Source organism: Callorhinchus milii, unplaced genomic scaffold, assembly GCF_018977255.1.
Source record: "Callorhinchus milii isolate IMCB2004 unplaced genomic scaffold, IMCB_Cmil_1.0 Scaffold29, whole genome shotgun sequence".
NCBI classification, from domain to species: domain Eukaryota; kingdom Metazoa; phylum Chordata; class Chondrichthyes; order Chimaeriformes; family Callorhinchidae; genus Callorhinchus; species Callorhinchus milii.
In genome coordinates, this window is record NW_024704770.1 from 415,044 (window position 1) to 432,246 (window position 17,203).

General features: G+C 51.6%; 2 protein-coding genes across 2 annotated transcripts in view; both read right to left on the minus strand.

Moving 5' to 3' along the window:
- Positions 1 to 2,961: 2,961 nt before the first annotated feature.
- On the minus strand, positions 2,962 to 6,939 carry nxnl1 (nucleoredoxin like 1). Its single transcript, XM_042344697.1, has 2 exons — positions 6,443 to 6,939; positions 2,962 to 3,273 (listed from the first exon to the last, which is right to left on the minus strand). The coding sequence occupies exons 1-2, from the start codon at positions 6,766 to 6,768 to the stop codon at positions 2,994 to 2,996; spliced, it is 606 nt and encodes a 201-aa protein (XP_042200631.1). The 5' UTR covers positions 6,769 to 6,939; the 3' UTR covers positions 2,962 to 2,993.
- Positions 6,940 to 11,304: 4,365 nt separating this feature from the next.
- The window catches only part of colgalt1b (collagen beta(1-O)galactosyltransferase 1b), a 38,725-nt gene continuing 32,826 nt past the window's right edge, over positions 11,305 to 17,203 (minus strand). Inside the window, exons 10-12 of the mRNA XM_042344688.1 lie at positions 14,833 to 14,960; positions 13,904 to 14,110; positions 11,305 to 12,478 (exon numbers count right to left, since the gene is read on the minus strand). Coding sequence (XP_042200622.1) covers positions 12,106 to 12,478; positions 13,904 to 14,110; positions 14,833 to 14,960 — 708 coding nt within the window. The 3' untranslated portion in view covers positions 11,305 to 12,105. The remainder of the gene's footprint in view (positions 12,479 to 13,903; positions 14,111 to 14,832; positions 14,961 to 17,203) is intronic.

A 17,203-nucleotide genomic window follows, 5' to 3' on the forward strand; every position in this document is an offset into this window, starting at 1 on the left:
CCTAGCCCCCAACCATCAACCCGCCACCCCCCAACCCCTAGCCCAGCCCCTAACTACAGCCCACAACCCTCCCCCAACGTCCCAGCCTCCAGGTCCAGCATCAGGGGCAGAATATTCAGGAGGAGACTGGGTGAAGCTGTGCTGGGGTCTGGGCCTGTCACCTGTTGGGTGGTGATTGACAGAGCCATCTCTCAGGTTTTCTGCCTCTGGGCTCAGGAATAATATAGTAAACTGCTGATAACTCAACCCTGGCTTAACTTGTCACCACCTCTCAGCATCATCATCATCTGTCAATAGAATTTATTTATGTGTATATATACATCTGCCCAACTAACTGTCCGCTCCTGATCACTAGTCACTGAACTAGTGATCAGGAGAGATGAGTTATCAGGAGTTTATGGCATCGCATCCTCTGGGGTTTGGGGAAGTGGATTTCTTTATTTTTGGACTTTGCTTCGGGGTAAATGACTTTCCAATTGAGAACTTCAAAATTCCGGGTCGACCCAGCCCTGCGGATTGCACAGTCACTACACTCTGCAGGAAGAAAAGCTCTTGAGGCCTTCTCCACCTGATGAGCATTTGTATCAAATGCCTGTTTTTTTTTTTAAAAAATTATTTTTGATGTGAATTGGTTTTAATGCTATATATTGATCTGTTGCGAGGTGGGTCCCGAGGCATCACAAGTGGAGAGTATTCAGTCGGCTGGTCTCTGGGACAGCTCGGAGCTTTGCCGGTGTCGGGTTCTGTGAGGGCATCTTGCACTGTGGAGTCCTGCGGTGTAGTGGTTAGCGCAGTAGGAAAGCTCAGTGCTGGTTGGAGCGCCTATAGAATTTGAGCGGTTCCGATACAAAGCCCCAAGTACCCGTCTTAACTGTCGGTCACAGAGCGCGGAGGGAGGGCATTAAAAGACGAGTTTTCCTGTGTTATCGTACGTACAATTCTTGTCTCCCGGTCAGCTGCGTCAGGCGCTTTGAAAGCCCGTCACGACATGAAAGGCACTGCTTAAATGTGAACTCTTTTAATTTCAGTACGAATTTGGAGGATTTCTTTAATCCGTGTATTTTTCGTAGCTGCAGTTGTGAGATGGTACTAACAATCCTGGCATTTTATACAGCGCCTCATCACATTGTCAAGATGTCTTCAAACACTCCTTAGGATTTTGCTGTGACGAGTAGGGACTGAACGCGGGAGCCAGTTTTTCACATGGCCGTGCCCCACAAACAGCCATGAAGTGAGCCATCAATTTTATTTGAGGGATTGTTGGCCAGGACACCAGGAGGGAGAATCTCCCTTCACTATTCGAATAGCGCCACCGAATCTTTTACATCCACCTGAGCAGCAGAGGAGCTCGGCTTAACATCTCATCCGAAGGGTGGCACTGTATTGGATTGTCCGCCTGGACTGTGAGTTCAGAGTTCTGCTGTGGGGTTTGAACCCTCAACAATCCTCCAAATGAACTCTGTTCATCTCCTGGTTGTATGTTGCCAGAGTAAGTGACTGTCGATATCTTTGTCGTTAGTTAATGTAACCCTGCCTGGAATTACCCTGTAACCCGAACTCCGCTCACTGTAAAGTGAAATAAATCTACACGCGCTATTTTGTTTTATTGGTTCTTGCATCAACTTACACTCGTTTGTGGCCCCTTTCATCACAGGGCAAAGTCTGACCGCGGTTTAATTTTCGGGGTGGAGGGAGATGGTGAGTGGTGGAGAGAGAGCTGGAGGCACAGCCGAGGGAGAGGATTTCAGAGCCGATTACACAGCAGGAGAGGGTGCCAGAGAGTGGGGGAAAAGTAGCCCAAAGCTCTCCACCGTAATGTTATTTCCTAAGAGAAAACTAATCTGGGTTTGAAGGAATCAACATTTCCTGCTTCAGCCGTCGCCCCGGAGAGCCTGTGCCACAGGTTCAACATTCGTTCACTGAAATAGCATTCGCGTAGATTTGTTCTGAATTAACCCCTTCAATCGCAGGCCGTGGCCTCTGGTTTTACTATTCTGGACAAGTTGAAACAAGTCTCCTCATTAGATTGTTTTGCCCCTTTAGAATCTTAACGACAGCAATCGTGTCGCCTCTCAATCTCCTTTCCAGCGTGAATGTGCCCGATTTGCTCAGTCGCTCCTCATAGCCCAGTCCCTCCATTCCCCCAATCATTTTGGTTATCCTCTCGACTTCTGCCGATTAAATCGATTTTAATTACTAAAATTGTTTTAAAATCTGTTTTGAATTTAATTGTCTTATTTTTGCGGTGCGCAAATTGGTTGCCGCGTTCACCCATAAACACACGCTGACACTTAATTTTGCAGCAAATCCTGCGATGTGCTTTGAGACTTCCTCTGCCATGAAAGGTGCAGTACCAAAGGGAAGGATTATTATTAAGTTTGATTTACTGCTGTCGCAGGTGCGAGGTTCACATTAAAAATTCTTTGCAGCGCAATGAGATCACAGCACTTCACGCGGCTCTTTTTCATTTAATCAACAGTATTTCCTGGAGAGTCAGGAGTCCCAATCCCTTCCCTCTTAACTATCCAGGACATTTCTTCAAACAAAATCTTGGATGGTTGAGATGAATTATGAGGCAGTATAATAATAATACGTGCACTTGATACAGCGCCTTATCATGTCGTTGAGACGTCTCAAAGCGCTTCACAGAGTATACTGTAGAGTGAATTGACTGAATAATTGGTGGGCGCAACTTGGCAGCCAATGGCACACAGCAGCGTCCCCACAAACAGTCGTGGATTGAAGTGACCAATTTTATTCTTATTTAATTTTGAAGGAACTGTTACCCCCGGAAAAGCCGTCCGCCAATCGACTAACAGCCGGGTTCCTACTTGCCGCTGGGTAAACAGAGACGCGTGGAGTAAGGAAACTTGCCTAAGGTTTCGCCCCCTGCCCCCCTGCCCGGGGAATCAAACCCGGGTCCTCTCGCTTGCGAGGAGGCGAGTGCTCTAACCACTGCGCTACAGGACCCCGTGTCGGGTACGGTTGTTACTTCACTCCTGATCAGAATCCCCCTCGTCTTCATTCCTCTTTTCAATCTTGTATTTCAGTTTCCTGATGCCGTGGGTCAGACTCTTCAAGGTCAACGGCTCAAAGTCTTCGGGCAGTAGGAAGTTCCTGTCGATGATATCCGACGCTCTCCACCAGTTTGTAAAACAATCGACTCCCCTGGTGGTGATCTCCGCCACCCCCTCCCTCGTGATCACCTCCCCGTCCGGCCTCACAACAATCACAGTGGGAGACTCTGTGATGGCGTATCTGCTCAGCAGCTCACTGCGGGGGTGGAGGGGGTCGGGGGTGAGGGGGGAATCAAGGGGGTGGGAGGGGTGTGAGGTGGGGGGGGGAATTGGAGGAGATTGAGGGAGGGTGTTGAGGGGTAAGGGTTCAGGGGGATGGGGTGGTGTTGAGGGCGAGTTGAGGGGTGGGGGTTGAGGGGGGAAGAGAAAATCATCTTATTTTTAGTCACAACTTCATGACGGAGGGACATTGCTGTGTGTAGATTGGTTGCCCCCCACACCCACCACCCCTCCATTTGTCCACAAATGCAGTCATCACATAGCAAAGCGCTTTGAAATATTTCTGTAGCACTTACACAATTACTACACTTGACAGTAAATCCTGTGAGCTATCATTGGTGGTGGGGGGGGTGAAAAGTATTCCAGGGCACTCACTGCTGATGGCAGCACAGCCCGGCCTTGGCTCATCGGCAGGACCTGGAAGGACAGACCAGTCACTGGGGTCAGGGAATCCTCCCCCTCAGCTCCTGTTAACCCCACAGCCAAAGCCCTGACCAACGGGTCGGGTGGTCCCAGCTGGACAAGCAGCGGGAAGGCTCGGCCAGACAGGACTCTCAATGGTTTGACTGGACTCCAGCAATCACCCCCAACACATACTCTGGGGTCCCCCCGAGCCTCGGCTATGGCCAACCTGCGTTTAATACCTTCTGGAATTAGAGAAGCTCAGCGCGTCTCTCCAGAGAGTGAGAGTGTGCGCATTCCATCCCAGACACAGGAAAATCTCCATGGAATACCCACATGGAACAGTCAGTCTGTGATGGATACTCTTGAGTGCGGAATGATGGGTTATTATAACAATTTTACGTATTATTTACCAATTAGCTAATGTATTTACAGATGATCATCCTCATTCTGTGACTGTGCTTCTCTCTCCCGGTGTCCTGGCCAACAATCCCGCAAAGAACGCGGTCGCTCACTCCGCGAGTGTTTGTGGGGACGTCGCTGCGTGCAAATTGGCTGCCGCGTTTCGGCCACAAAACGCACAGCCGCTACACTTCGCAGTAAATCCCGTGAAGCGCTTTGGGACGTCCTCTTGACGTGAGAGGCACTGAACTAAGCGCAGAGATTATTGTTATTTTAAGCAAACGTCTTCCTCCCGGATTATCCTGGTTTATATCCACCTCCTCCTCCAAATGTTCCCACCAAATGCAAATTGATCAGTCCAAAAAGCAAAATTACCGCAGATGCTGGAAATCTAGAAATAAAAACAGAAGTGGTTGGGAACGCGCAGCGGGTCCGGCAGCACCGATGGAGAGGGAAGTGAGTTAACCTTTCAGGTTTCATAACTTATTCTCCTCTCTCCGTAGATGTTTGCCTGACCTGCCGCGTTTCAGCAAACTGATCAGCCGCTCATCTCACTGTGGTTTACGTGCCGTTGCTGTTCAGATCACTCCCACCCTCACCCTCGCCCTCACCCTCGCTCCCCTCCACTGGCTCCCCATCCCCCAGAGGATCGAATTCAAGATCCTCATCCTCACCTACAAGGCCATTCCCGGCCTCGCTCCCTCCTACCTCTCTGACCTACTATCCCCCTACCTACCTGCCCGTACCCTCCGTTCCTCCGGCTCCGATCTGCTCCACATCCCCCGCCCCAACCGCCCTACCATCGGTGGCCTTCAGGCTCTCAGCCCCGAGGCTCTGGAACTCTATCCCCCAGTGCCTTCGCCGCTTCCTCCCTCTCCTCCTTCAAGGCCGGTCTCAAGACCTTTCTCTTTGACCTTCAGCCTTCAGCTCCCCTCTCGACTCTCTACCACCCTCCTCCCTTCCCTCCCCCTGACCATTTCCCCCCTCCTCGCTCCCTCCCTTCCCTCCCCTCACCCTGACCATTTCCTCCCACTGCTCGGGTCCTGACCCAACTATCAGCACCTCGGGACGTCTTCCCGACGTGAAAGGCGCTCTATAAATGGAATGTTGTTGTTTGCCCAAATACATAATTATTGATCCAACTTTCACACTGGGAGGACAATGTCAAAGCGCTTCAGGATATGTCGCAGATAATAATAATCATCCTCGGATTTGATTCAGTGCCCGATCACGTCATTGAGATGTCTCAATGCGCTTCACAGCACATACGGTAAAGTGAATTGACGGTGTATTTTGTGGGAGAAGCGCGGCAGTCAGTTTGCGCACAGCGGCGTCCCCACAAACAGTCGTGGATCGAGTGACCCGATCGAGTGATTGTTATTTTTTTTCAAAATGTTTCAAAGTGCTTCGCAGTAAACCACTAAAGTACAGTCACTGTGGATTTTTTGTCGTCTGCAAATGACGACGTTCACTTCATTTCTAATCGGTTATGTTTTGGGAAGAGCTTTGAGATCGCAGCTGCTGTGTGGCCTTTCTATATATTTTACAGTTACTCCTGTGAAGCGCTTTGAGACATTCTGCCTTGATACGGCGCTATACCAAATGAGAATTATTATTAATATTAACGTTCACTTTGCGCCGAGATTGGCAGCAACAACTTACACTTACACAGAGGCCATCACGCACAGTAACATCTCGGAGTGTTCAGAGGTGGGGAATTTCATGCTGAACTGGAAAGATGGAGGGGTGGAGAGGGTGGGGGGGGTACTTTTAATTAAAAATCAATAATAGAGGGTTAGGGTTGGGGGGGTGACCGAAGGTCAAAGAGGAAAGTTTGATCTGAAGATGGGCAAAGAGGGGGCGAGGTTGGGGAATTGAGGCCGAGAGCTCCAGAGATTTGGGGCTCAATGGCTAAAAGCACAGCCACCGATGGTGGAGCGCAGGGGATGAGGGATGTGCAGAAGACCTGAGCCCAGCTGAGCGGAGGGTGTGGGCAGTGGAGTGGGTGGGAGCTGATCAGAAAGGCGGTGTGGAGGGAGGGTCAGGGACCCCATGTGGGGTAGGAAGGACGTCAGGGGATCGAACTGACTGTCTGTGACAGCCTGACACTGTACAATAATAATAATCCTTCCATTTGGTATCGAGCCTTTCGGGAGTCTGTGTCAAAGCGCTTCACACGATATACGATAAAGTGCAGAGACGGTATTTTGTAGCTGAACAGGTAATGAAGTGAGTGATCGCTTTTGTCCGCGGGGATTATCAGCCTGGACACAATTGCGCTGCGGGATCTTTAATGTCCACCTCCCTCTGTGTGATGTAAAAAGCACCAGTTCCTTCCTCACCTTTTGAAGCTGTCTGTGAAGGGCAGCGTCAGCCATCTCCAGGGCATCGTCTTCAGGAATTTCCTCTCCTGCTCCTCCGTCTGGTCCTGTGAGACGTACAGCAGGGCCAGCTGGGCGGCCCGTTCCACATAATACTCATCCAGGAGGCGAGTGGTGAAATCCTTCAGCAGCAGAGAGAAGCACTGGCACTTTGGGCATGAGCCGGAGCCAAAGTACAGGAGCAGCACCTTGTTCCGCAGTTTGCGGACAACCTGCTGCTCTGTGTCCAACTCATCTCGGTCCCTGTTGTTCTGTATCAACGTCCGATCAGCAAAGACGTCGACCATGACGGCTGCCTTTCCCTGTGCTGCTTCTCTGAATAAATCAGATCTGCTCAGTGCGGATTAACGTGCATTAAACTCAGCAAATCTCCTGCTAATGAGGTTCTCCAGGTCAGGCCAAACTCCATTTGGTCAACAATAATACTCCTGGCATGAATGCACCGCCTTATCAAGTCGTTGAGGCGACTCAAAGCCCTTCACAGGATACAGCAAATTACATCTGTAGAGCGCCTTTAACGTCGGGAGGACATCCCAAAGCACTGGGACAGTCAGGGATTTGGACCAAGAGTTTGGCGCACGAAAGCAAATAGATTTGTGCAAAAAAACCAGCTTGCTAAATACTTCTTCTCCGTGATATAACATACACATAAGTACTAAATGCGGCAAATATTAAAATACTTAAGTATACCTGAGTTTTTCTTTGACTGGTTTATCAATGTTTGGTGTAATTGTAGGCAGTGCAATCCTACATCGTGCTCAACATACAGACTATTTTCGCTGACTACAAAGCTGGTTTCACTGCCTAAAATACACTCCATGGAATGTTGCATCTGTAAAGTGTATTTGACTGTGTTTTGTGGGCAGCCAATTGTGCGCAGCAGCGTCCACAAACAGTCGTGGACTGAGTGACCAAATTATTGTTATTTTATTTATTTTTGAAAGGATTATTATCCCCGGAAAGCGATCCACCAATCGACTAACAACCGGGTTCTTACTTACTGCTCGGTGAACAGAGGCGTGCGTGTGGAGCAAGGAAACTCGCCTTACGGGTTCACCCTGGCTGGGGAATCTAACCCAGTTCCTCTCGCTTGTGACCCGAGTGATCTAACCACTGAGCTGCAGGACTCCACGTCAACCAGTTACAGTACCGAAGCTGCTTCGTTCATCCATCCCGGCCTATGCAGATGTCATTTGTCGTTGTTGTTGTTGCAGTTGCTCGCTCATCCACTTTGGTCGGCCACCAGGAGCCTCGCTCGCTTTCTCACTTTACATTTGATACGGCGCCTTTCACTTTAGGAGAATTCTGTACAGGATCTACTGTAAAGTGTAGTGACTCTCTGTTTTGTGGGCGAACGTGGCAGCCATTTTGCACACAGCAACGTCCCGCAAACAGTCGCGAAGTGAATGACTGATTTTTTTTTCTAGCGGGGGTTGGGGGCTGGGGGAGCGTCAGTCAGGATCCTGGGAGAGAGGAGCTCCTTCGGGAACTGCATTTACTACCTGCGCTGGCTTCCCCGCCATCGTCAGGAATCTGCAACGAAGAGGCCGAGTGTTGAGTACAATCTGGGGAGACTCCGCCAACACTGAGATCGTTGTTGTTGCTCAGCCGGGTGCCTGTCACACGCGGAAACCCGTCACCGTGATCAGCCGGGGTGTCTGACACACATGCAAACCCACCACCGGTGCTTAAGAGTCTCCAAACCCAACTGAGAATTCCCCGCATCCCACCCACACCTGGAAATCCCCGAGATAGACTGTTGGTATGGAACGCGCTCTGTCTCTCTCTCTCTCTCCCTGGAGGGACACATCCTGTTACCTAATTCCGGAAAATATTAGGTGCAGGATGATAAGAGCCAAGGCTCGGGGGGGGGGAGCCCAGAGTGTGTGTTGGAGTCTAACTGCACAGCTTGGCCATTGATATCCCGCTGCTTGTCCAGCGAGGACCACCCAACCCATTAGGGCTTTGGCTGCAGTGTGAACAGGAGCTGAGATCTTTTGGCCCGTTCGCTTCTTCCCAAAATCCCAGGAAGCGAGGAAACTCAGGGAAGTAAACTGGTAGCAAAGTCGCTGTATGTCTATGTTCACAACGTGTTGTTGGGTGAGCACACTGGGGGGAAAGGGGGGAAAAGTAATTTGGCGTGCGGGCGCATGGGGTGTGTTTAAGCAAGGGTGAGGGGGCGTTGGTGTCAGCGTACAGGTGTGTGTGTTTGGGGGGTGGGGATAACGTGTCTGTGTGTGGGGGTGGAGGTGAATGTGGGGGTGGTTGGTATGTGTGTGATTGTGGGTGGGTTGGGTGTGTGGGTGTATGTGTGTGGGTGGGAGGGTGTGTTTGTGTTGGGGGGGATAGTTGAGTGGGTGCATTTTGGGGGCAGTATGTGTGTATATCGGGTGTATGTGTGTGTAGGTGTGCGTGGGTGTCTGTGTATGTGTAGGGGGGCTGTATGCGGGGTATGTGTGTGGTGGGGGGGGGGGGGGGGAGTGTGTGTGAGTGAGGGTGTATGTTTGTGTGTGTGGGGTTGGGTGAGTGCGTGTATGTTTGTGTGTGTGGGGTGCGCGCGCATGTGTAGATATGTGTTTGTGTATGTGGTAGGTAGGTGGGTGTCGGGGGTTGTTTTTGGGGTGTGTATGTGTGTCAGGGTGTGTGTGGGTGTGAATGTGTGTCAGGGCGTGTGTGGGTGGGCGCATGTCTGTGTGTGGGTATGTTTGTGTATGGGTGTGTGTGTGTCGGGGTGTGTGTGGGGGTTTGTGTGTGTGGGTGAGTGTGTGGGTGTTGGGAGTAAGAGAGGCAACAGACCGACCACATCTCAAAATACAAAATATTTAGTGGAAACCAAAATATGGTTAAAAAACAAATACTGTATCAGGTCATTAATAAATGTCAACGAGACCCTCCACCCACAGCAACGCTAATGCTTGACAGACGCTGATCAGAAATTGTATGTCATTCTCTAACTCACACCTGTGGCCACGAGCCACACGATAGATTCCATTTGTACAACTAGTTCGGGACTGCTTAACTGGCGGGAGGTTTATACGGGAGCCGTGCTGGTCAAAGCTAGTTAGTAACATTTGAATTGTTGCTTGTGTGTTATTAAAGGATACGGAAGGGCGGAAAAGAGCAGAGATATCGAGTGTTGGCACAGGGGGGGCTGGAATCTCTAATACTCCAAGCTTATGGTTGATGAGGGAGGGAGGGAGGGAGGGAGGGGGAGCCTGAGGTCTCACCCAAACTGATTCCAGCAGTTTTACTCTCTCCGCACTCCCTTCCCTCTCTTAAAAATAGCCTCCGCCTCTTCGGGCTGAAAAGCTGACTGACTTGTGCTGTGCCCAGTGACTGTGCCAACGCTCTCTGAGGGGCCGTGTCCTCTGACAGACGGAAGGGTTAGGGAGCGCAGCCCGTGATCACAACCTTGGAACACTGAGCGAGAGTTCAGACAGCAAACCTCCATTTTAATTGCAAACCATTGGACACTGAGGTTCTCTCCCGAGGCTGAGGTATGCACAGCGCAGTGCTGGGGTGGGTTTATTGTCGGCGACGCCGTACTTCGGGTGAAATGTTAAACTGAAGTCCCACCTGTGCCCTGTTCAGGTGGATGTTAAAGGAAAAGAGAAGGGAGTTTTTTTTCTCTCTCTCTCTCTCTCTCTCCCCAGTGTCCTGGCAGACAATCCCCCAGATAACATCCCTCATTCATGGCTGTTTGTGTCAATTTACACAACAGCGACATCCCACACAGTCACTTCACCTGACAGTGGATCCTGTGAAGTGCTTTGGGACATCCTCCTGATGTGATAAGGCGCCATAACAAATGCAACGCTTATCCTTCTTGTTATTCTATCAGAACTTGTGAAACGTGCTGCACAGTCTCCCTGCCACAGGCTCCGTAACCCGGAGAAACGGGAATGGGATTCCAGATCCCTCGGCCAGACTTCACGGATATCTTTTCCGCCAGTTCCGACCGGCCGTCCACGCTGCCGTTTACGGCAATAAAATAATCTTTGGGTTTGACACAACGCCTCGGCGTATCGTAGCGACGTCTCAAAGCCCTTTCACAGGATTTACTGTGAGGCGGATTGAGTGTGGATTCTGTAGGCTAACACGGCAGCCAACTTGGCAAAGCAACGACCCACAAACAGCCGTGAGGTAATGACCGATTTTTAATCTGCGGGACTGACGGCCTTGGGCGGGGGGGGGGGTTGGGGGATGTAGAGAAAGAGTCACCCAACTCCCCACAGGTTACGGGAGTCAAGGTCCCACTGGTCGTAGTCTCAAGAGTGGAGGAGAAATACAGGAAAGCCCTGGCCATGTGGACACAGCTCTCACAGAGTTCAGAATTAGCCGTATCCGAGAAAAATCCACGACTCATAAATCCCGCCAGTCCCCAGCTCGTCACTGGTTGGTTTTGCCGAGAGCCAGAGCAGAGCGCTTGTTCCCTTTTGTCTATTTTTAATTGATTTAAAATTCGATTCTTGTTCATTTTAAATGTTTCGGGGGTGGGGGGGGGATAGAGTCCTGTAGCTCAGGGGTTAGAGCACTCGCTCTGCAAGTGAGAGACCAGAGTTCAATTCCCGGCAGGTCAGGGCGAGACCTTGGGCAAGTTTCCTTACTCCACACAGAGCCTAATAATAATCCCTTCAAAACCCAAACAATAATAAATTGGTCATTTTCAATCCACGACTGTTTGTGGGACATTGCTGTGCGCAATTGGCTGCCGCGTTCGCCCACAAATACACAGTCAATTCACTTTACAGTATATTCTGTGAAGCGCTTTGGGAACGTCTCGAAGACGTGAAAAGCGCTATATCAAATGCAAGGATTATTATTATTATTTTTTTAAAAAATTCTTTGATATGTTAAATGTAAGGATCAGCCGTTAGCAGGAAACTCCAGCTTGCTGTCGATCCGAATCTCTCTTCCCCCCCATTAGTCCGGTTCCCCTCGGGATTCAGTGTGCTGAGGAATAGGAATTTTAGTGTACAGGGGAGGACAGGACAGGCTGTTACTCTTCCCAGCTGATCTTTTTGAGACCAGGAAAAAACAAGCTTGGGATTGCTCCAGGAATCCCTCAACACTGAAAGCTTGGGAGCGAAGCACTGACAACAAATTGCATTTACACAGCAGCCCTCAGGCAGGGTAGCCCCTCGGGCAGGGTAGCCCCTCGGGCAGGGTAGCCCCTCGGGCAGGGTAGCCCCTCGGGCAGGGTTGCGTCCCAGAGGGCTTGACAGCAACAGAGTGGAGATGCTCTCAGCATATATAAGGCACCTCGCAGCTATAATGCGGGCTGGGCTAAATGACTGATCAAAACCAAACGCTGTATAAAACACGAGAGGACGGGGATTCTCAGAAGGTAAAGGCCTCTCCAATTCCCTCGGCACATCAACACAGGAGCCAAGATAGCGTCCACCCTGGCTCGTGTGTAATTGGCACCTCGGGGGTTAATCGGATTTAGCCCGCCCCACGCACACGCACACACACACACACTCCAGCCAAAACTCCTCAAACCAGCAACACACAGAGCCCCGGCTTCACTGTCGTCGCCCGACTCCGAACACAACGGTTTAACATTACCTGGTGGGGCTCTGTGTGTTGCTGGGAACAGCTTTGCTCAACTCACATAGGGGCACTCACAACTCGTCTCTGGACGAGGCATCCAGTGGGGGATGAGAGGTGTCCAGTGGGGGATGAGAGGTGTCCAGTGGGGGATGAGAGGTGTCCAGGGGGGGATGAGTGGGGCTCAGGGAGGGGTGAGAGGGGCTCAGGGAGGGGTGAGAGGGGCCCAGGTTCTGGGCAGCGTTGCTAATGGTCGCCTGTTCCCTCATCTTCTGTGACTTGGCCCGGTCCCAGTCGGTCTTGCGGTTCTCGTTGTCCCACTCGGTGGAGGTCTCGGTGTCGCTCACGTAACCCGGGTCCCCTGTGTAGTGTGTGGGGAAGATCAGCAGCGGCTCCACAGAGAAGGCCTTGAGGTCCCGTGTCTCAAAATGCTTCATGTACTTGGCTCTGGGGAGGAAATGTACAGCAATAACTATCAAACTGACCTTATAATAATCCTTGCATTTGATACAGAAGTCTCAAAGCGCTTCACAGGATGCACTGTGAAGTGCAGTAACTATATTTTGTGGGCGAAACGCGGCAGCCAATTGCGCACAGCAGTGTCCCGCAAACCGTCGTGGATTCATTTTTTTGGAGGGATTATTACCCCTGGAAAGTGATTCGCCAATCGATTAACAACCGGGTTCCGACTTACTTCTGGGTAAACAGAGGCGTGTGTATGTGTGTGTGGAGTAAGGAAACTTGCCTAAGGTTTCGCCCTGCCCAGGAATCAAACCGGGGTCCTCTCTCTTGCGAGGCGAGTACTCCAACTACTAAATTACAGGATTACCGAGAACACCAGGTTGGTTCGGATGAAGAAGACCCTTCGGCCCATCCAATCTCATCCCACCCTGCAGTGCCCTGGCTGACAATCCTCCCCTGTGCAAACTGCCCATTCACTTCACTGTGTGCAAATTGTCTACCACTTTCGCCTATGAGACAGTGGTTCCTGTAAAGCAGTGAGACATCTTGACGAGGCAATAACTCCATCTTGGAGCCACTTCGCCTCATCCCCTCTCCCTCAATCACCACCGTGTTCAAGGTCCTTCTCAAGATGTTCCTCTATGATCGTACCTTTGGTCATCTTTCCCCTCAATCAGCTCCCGTGGCTTGGGATGAGGGACTTGCAATCCCGGTGTTTGTTTACAGGGTGCCACATAAATGCAAGTTGTTGTTTTATGGTGTTCCCATAATTACGGGATCTTAACGCCCCCAAACCCGAACATGCACCCAGGATGCCTGTGGGTGGGGTGGGAGGTGGGTGGGGAGTGGGGGAAGTCAGACACCAGGACTCTGTGGGAGGTTTGAACACCCGCCCGTCCCCATGGCAACATGTGGCCCAGCCCCCGGGAGCAGGAAACCCGGGCTCGGCCCTTATACAATCCCGGGGTGCTCTTCTGTGAACCCTGGGATTTGGGGAGCACCATTAGTATAGGGGATGGGGAGTCTCAGGACTGCAGTCCCTCCGTCTCGCCCCCTCCCTCACCAGCTTCGAGAACCACCTCTTCGACCGTGCTTTCGATCTCCCTGCTTCGCCCCCCTGCCCTCCACCCTCCCCCAGTTCGGGACCATAACTCTGTCTGTCCAGCATCTTGGGATGTCCTCCCGACGGGAAAGGCGCTGTACACGTGTAATTTTGTTATTGTAACCCTCTCGGGATGACCTCCTGACTGGGAAGGCGCTGTGTGAATTCCTTGAGCATCACGCGCTCCGAGATGCTACAACAACCTGTAATTATATCGCGCCCTTCATACTGGGTGTCTCGGACGCTATATAAATGCAAGTGGTTGTTGTATCAGAGACACGGAGTGTGGCTGTGCGGGCACTACCTACGTCGGATGTTTATTGTACATGACAGGCAGAAACTCGTCCACAGGCAGCAGCTTGGAGAAGGGGTTGGCATTGATGAGTTTCTTCGCTCCTTGCAGGGAGATGACATAGCCCAGAGTCCAGTAGGAATAGTCGGCCTCCACCATGTTCCTCACCCCAGGCACAGGCTTTTCCGGATGATCCACCTGCATCCGCTTCCGACCAATATAACTGTCAGCAACACAGAGAGCAACCAGCTTAGTACACGGGCTTGTGTCAGCTGGGATCAGTGTCTGTGTCAGTGTGTGTGGATCTGTGTGTGTGTGGGGGGGAGGGGGGATCTCAGTGTGTGTGTGGGGGGGGGGGATCTCAGTGTGTGGGGGGGGGAATCTCAGTGTGTGTGTGGGGCAGGGGGATCTCAGTGTGTGGGGGGGGGATCTCAGAGTGTGTGTGGGGCGGGGGGATCTCAGTGTGTGTGTGTGTGGGGAGGGGGTATCTCAGTGTGTGTGTGGGGGGGGGGGATCTCAGTGTGTGTGTGGGGTTGGGGGGGGATCTCAGTGTGTGTGCGTGAGGGGGGTTCTCAGTGTGTGCGTGAGGGGGGGATCTCAGTGTGTGTGTGTGTGTGGGGATCTCAGTGTGTGTGCGTGAGGGGGAGATCTCAGTGTGTGTGTGTGTGTGGGGATCTCAGTGTGTGTGCGTGAGGGGGGAGTTCTCAGTGTGTGTGCCTGAGGGGGGGTTCTCAGTGTGTGTGCGTGAGGGGGGGTTCTCAGTGTGTGTGTGTGGGAGGGGGTGGATCTCAGTGAGTGCGTATGGATCTCAGTGTGTGTGTTATTGGGTGTGAGTGAGCGAGAGCAAATCACACTCCTCAGGTAAGATGTCCTGCAATACTGACTGAGAAGGCTTGGTTTTGTATTGGGACCAAATGATCCTGAGGTAATTCTCTTGTTACTTACATCAGATCCCAGTCCAGACCAGCCTCCTCCACCTCTTTCATCAGGTATATCAACCTCCGCTTGAAGAAGATCTCAAACCTCAAGTCATCCTCAAAGACCACTGACCTCTGTAAGCCTCGCATGACAACCTAAGAAGAAAAGAATAGGAAGAGGAAATCAATACAGATTTACCTTTACACGCAGCAGCGCCTTTCATGTCAGGAGGACGTCCCTAGGTGGTCAACAGTCCTGATTTGACTGAGCTGGGGGTGGAAGCTGCAAGGGGTGGGGTGAGAGGAATAATGACCGAAAGTGCAGACAGGGAGTTAGGTCTTCAACAAGCTGACGGAAGTCGGGATGGGTGGGGGAGATCCTGTAGCTCAGTTAGAGAGCACTTGCCGAGCAAACAAGAGACTTGGGTTCAGTTCTCGGGCAGGGCAAAACATTGGGTAAGTTTCCTTACTCCACACGGCTGTTTACCTAGCAATAAGTAGGAACCCGTTGTTAGTCAGGGTAATAATTCCTTCAAAAAAAAATAATAAATTGGTCACTCAATCCATGACTGTTTGCGGGATTCTGCTGTGTGCAATTTGCTGCTGTATTTCGCTCACAAAATGCAGTCAGTTCACTTTTCAGTATATTCTGTGAAGCGCTTTGAGACGTCCCGAAGACGTGATAAGGCTCTGTGTCAAATACAAGCAATGTTATTATTATTTAGGAGGATTCTGGGACCAGAGGGGGCAGAGCAAAGCGGCTGAAAAACCTCGCCGTTATATTGGGTGGGAGGCATGAAGTGAGCTTGGTGCCTGTCGAGAGAAGTAAATGCAACATACATTTATATAGTGGCTTAATGCGGCTTGTTGCCAATCAACTTTGCGCACACCTCCCCTCCCACTCCCTAATCGTACCCCTCCATTCCGGTTTCCCCCCTGCCCACAGTATAGAGACTGCGCTTGTGAAAGTCACAAACGACATCCTCTCTATCTGTGACCAGGGCTCCCTCTGCCTCCTTGTCCTCTTGGACCCCTCTGCCGCGTTCGACACAGTCAATCACGCCATCCTCCTCCACCGCCTTTCCCTCCGTCATCCAATTCAGTGGGACCGCACTCGCCTGGTTCGAGTCCTACCTCATAAACTGCCAGTAGTACATCTGCACAAACGGCTTCTCCTCCCGCTCTCACCTGGTCACCTGCGGGTACCCCAAGGGTCCATCCTTGGCCCCCTCCTCTTTCTGATCTACATGCTCTCTCTTGGGGATGTCATCCGCAGACATGGGGTATATTTCCACATGTACGAGGACGACACCCAACTCTATTTTTCCACCTTCTTTTCGACCCCCAGTCCCCCGATGTTCTGTCAGCTGCCTGTCAGACCTCAGGGGCTGGATGAGCACAAACTTCCTTCAGCTGAACGTTGACAAGACGGAAGCCATACTCTTTGGCTCTCGTCAACATCTAAAATCTCACGGCTCTCACCTCCTCCACCAACCCGACCTCCCCTGAAACAGTCCAAACCCGTACGCAACCTCGCTGTCAGGTTCGACCCCCAATTATCCTTCCTCCCCCACACCCGGTCCCTCACCAGCACTGCCTTCTTCCACCTCCGACGCATTGTCCGTCTCCGCCAATACCTCTCTCCGAAAGCTGCTGAAACCCTGGTCCATGCGTTTGTCACCTCTCGGCTGGACTACTCTAACGCCCTCCTCGCCGGTCTCCCATCCACTTCCATCCATAAAATCCAGATCATTCAAAACTCTGCCGCCCACATTCTCACCCACAGCAAACTCTGCTCCCCGATCCCCCCAGTCCTGGCCAGACTGCACTGACTGCGTGTCCCAGAGAGGGTCGACTTTACGATCCTCACCCTTGTATTCAAATCCCTCCACTCCTTTGCACCCCCCGACCTCTCTGACCTCCTCTCTCCTCAAAACAGTACCCGTTGCCTTCGTTCCTCCGTGTCTGGCCTCGTCCTCGTCCCCAAGTCCTCCGCTCCACCCTAGGCAGCCGTGCCTTCAGCCACTATGCCCTAAGGCTCAGGAATTCCCTTCCTCACTGCTTTCGCCTCGCCCCCTCTCTTCCTATTTTCAGGTCTCTGCTGAAGATCTTTCTCTTCGACCGCGCCTTTGGTCACTTTCCTCCCCCTCCCCCTCGCTCGGCCCCAGGATCCGCTACTGTGAAGCGCTCTGAGACGCCGTCTGGCGTAGAGGGCGCTATATACATCCAAGTAATCCTGTAGCTCAGTGGTTAGAGCACTCGCTTTGCAAGTGAGACCTGAATTCAATTCCCGGCAGAGGGCGAAACCTTGGGCAAGTTTCCTTACTCCACACAGAGCCTAATAATAATCCCTCCAAAACAAAACAATAATAAATTGGTCATTTTCCATCTACGACTGT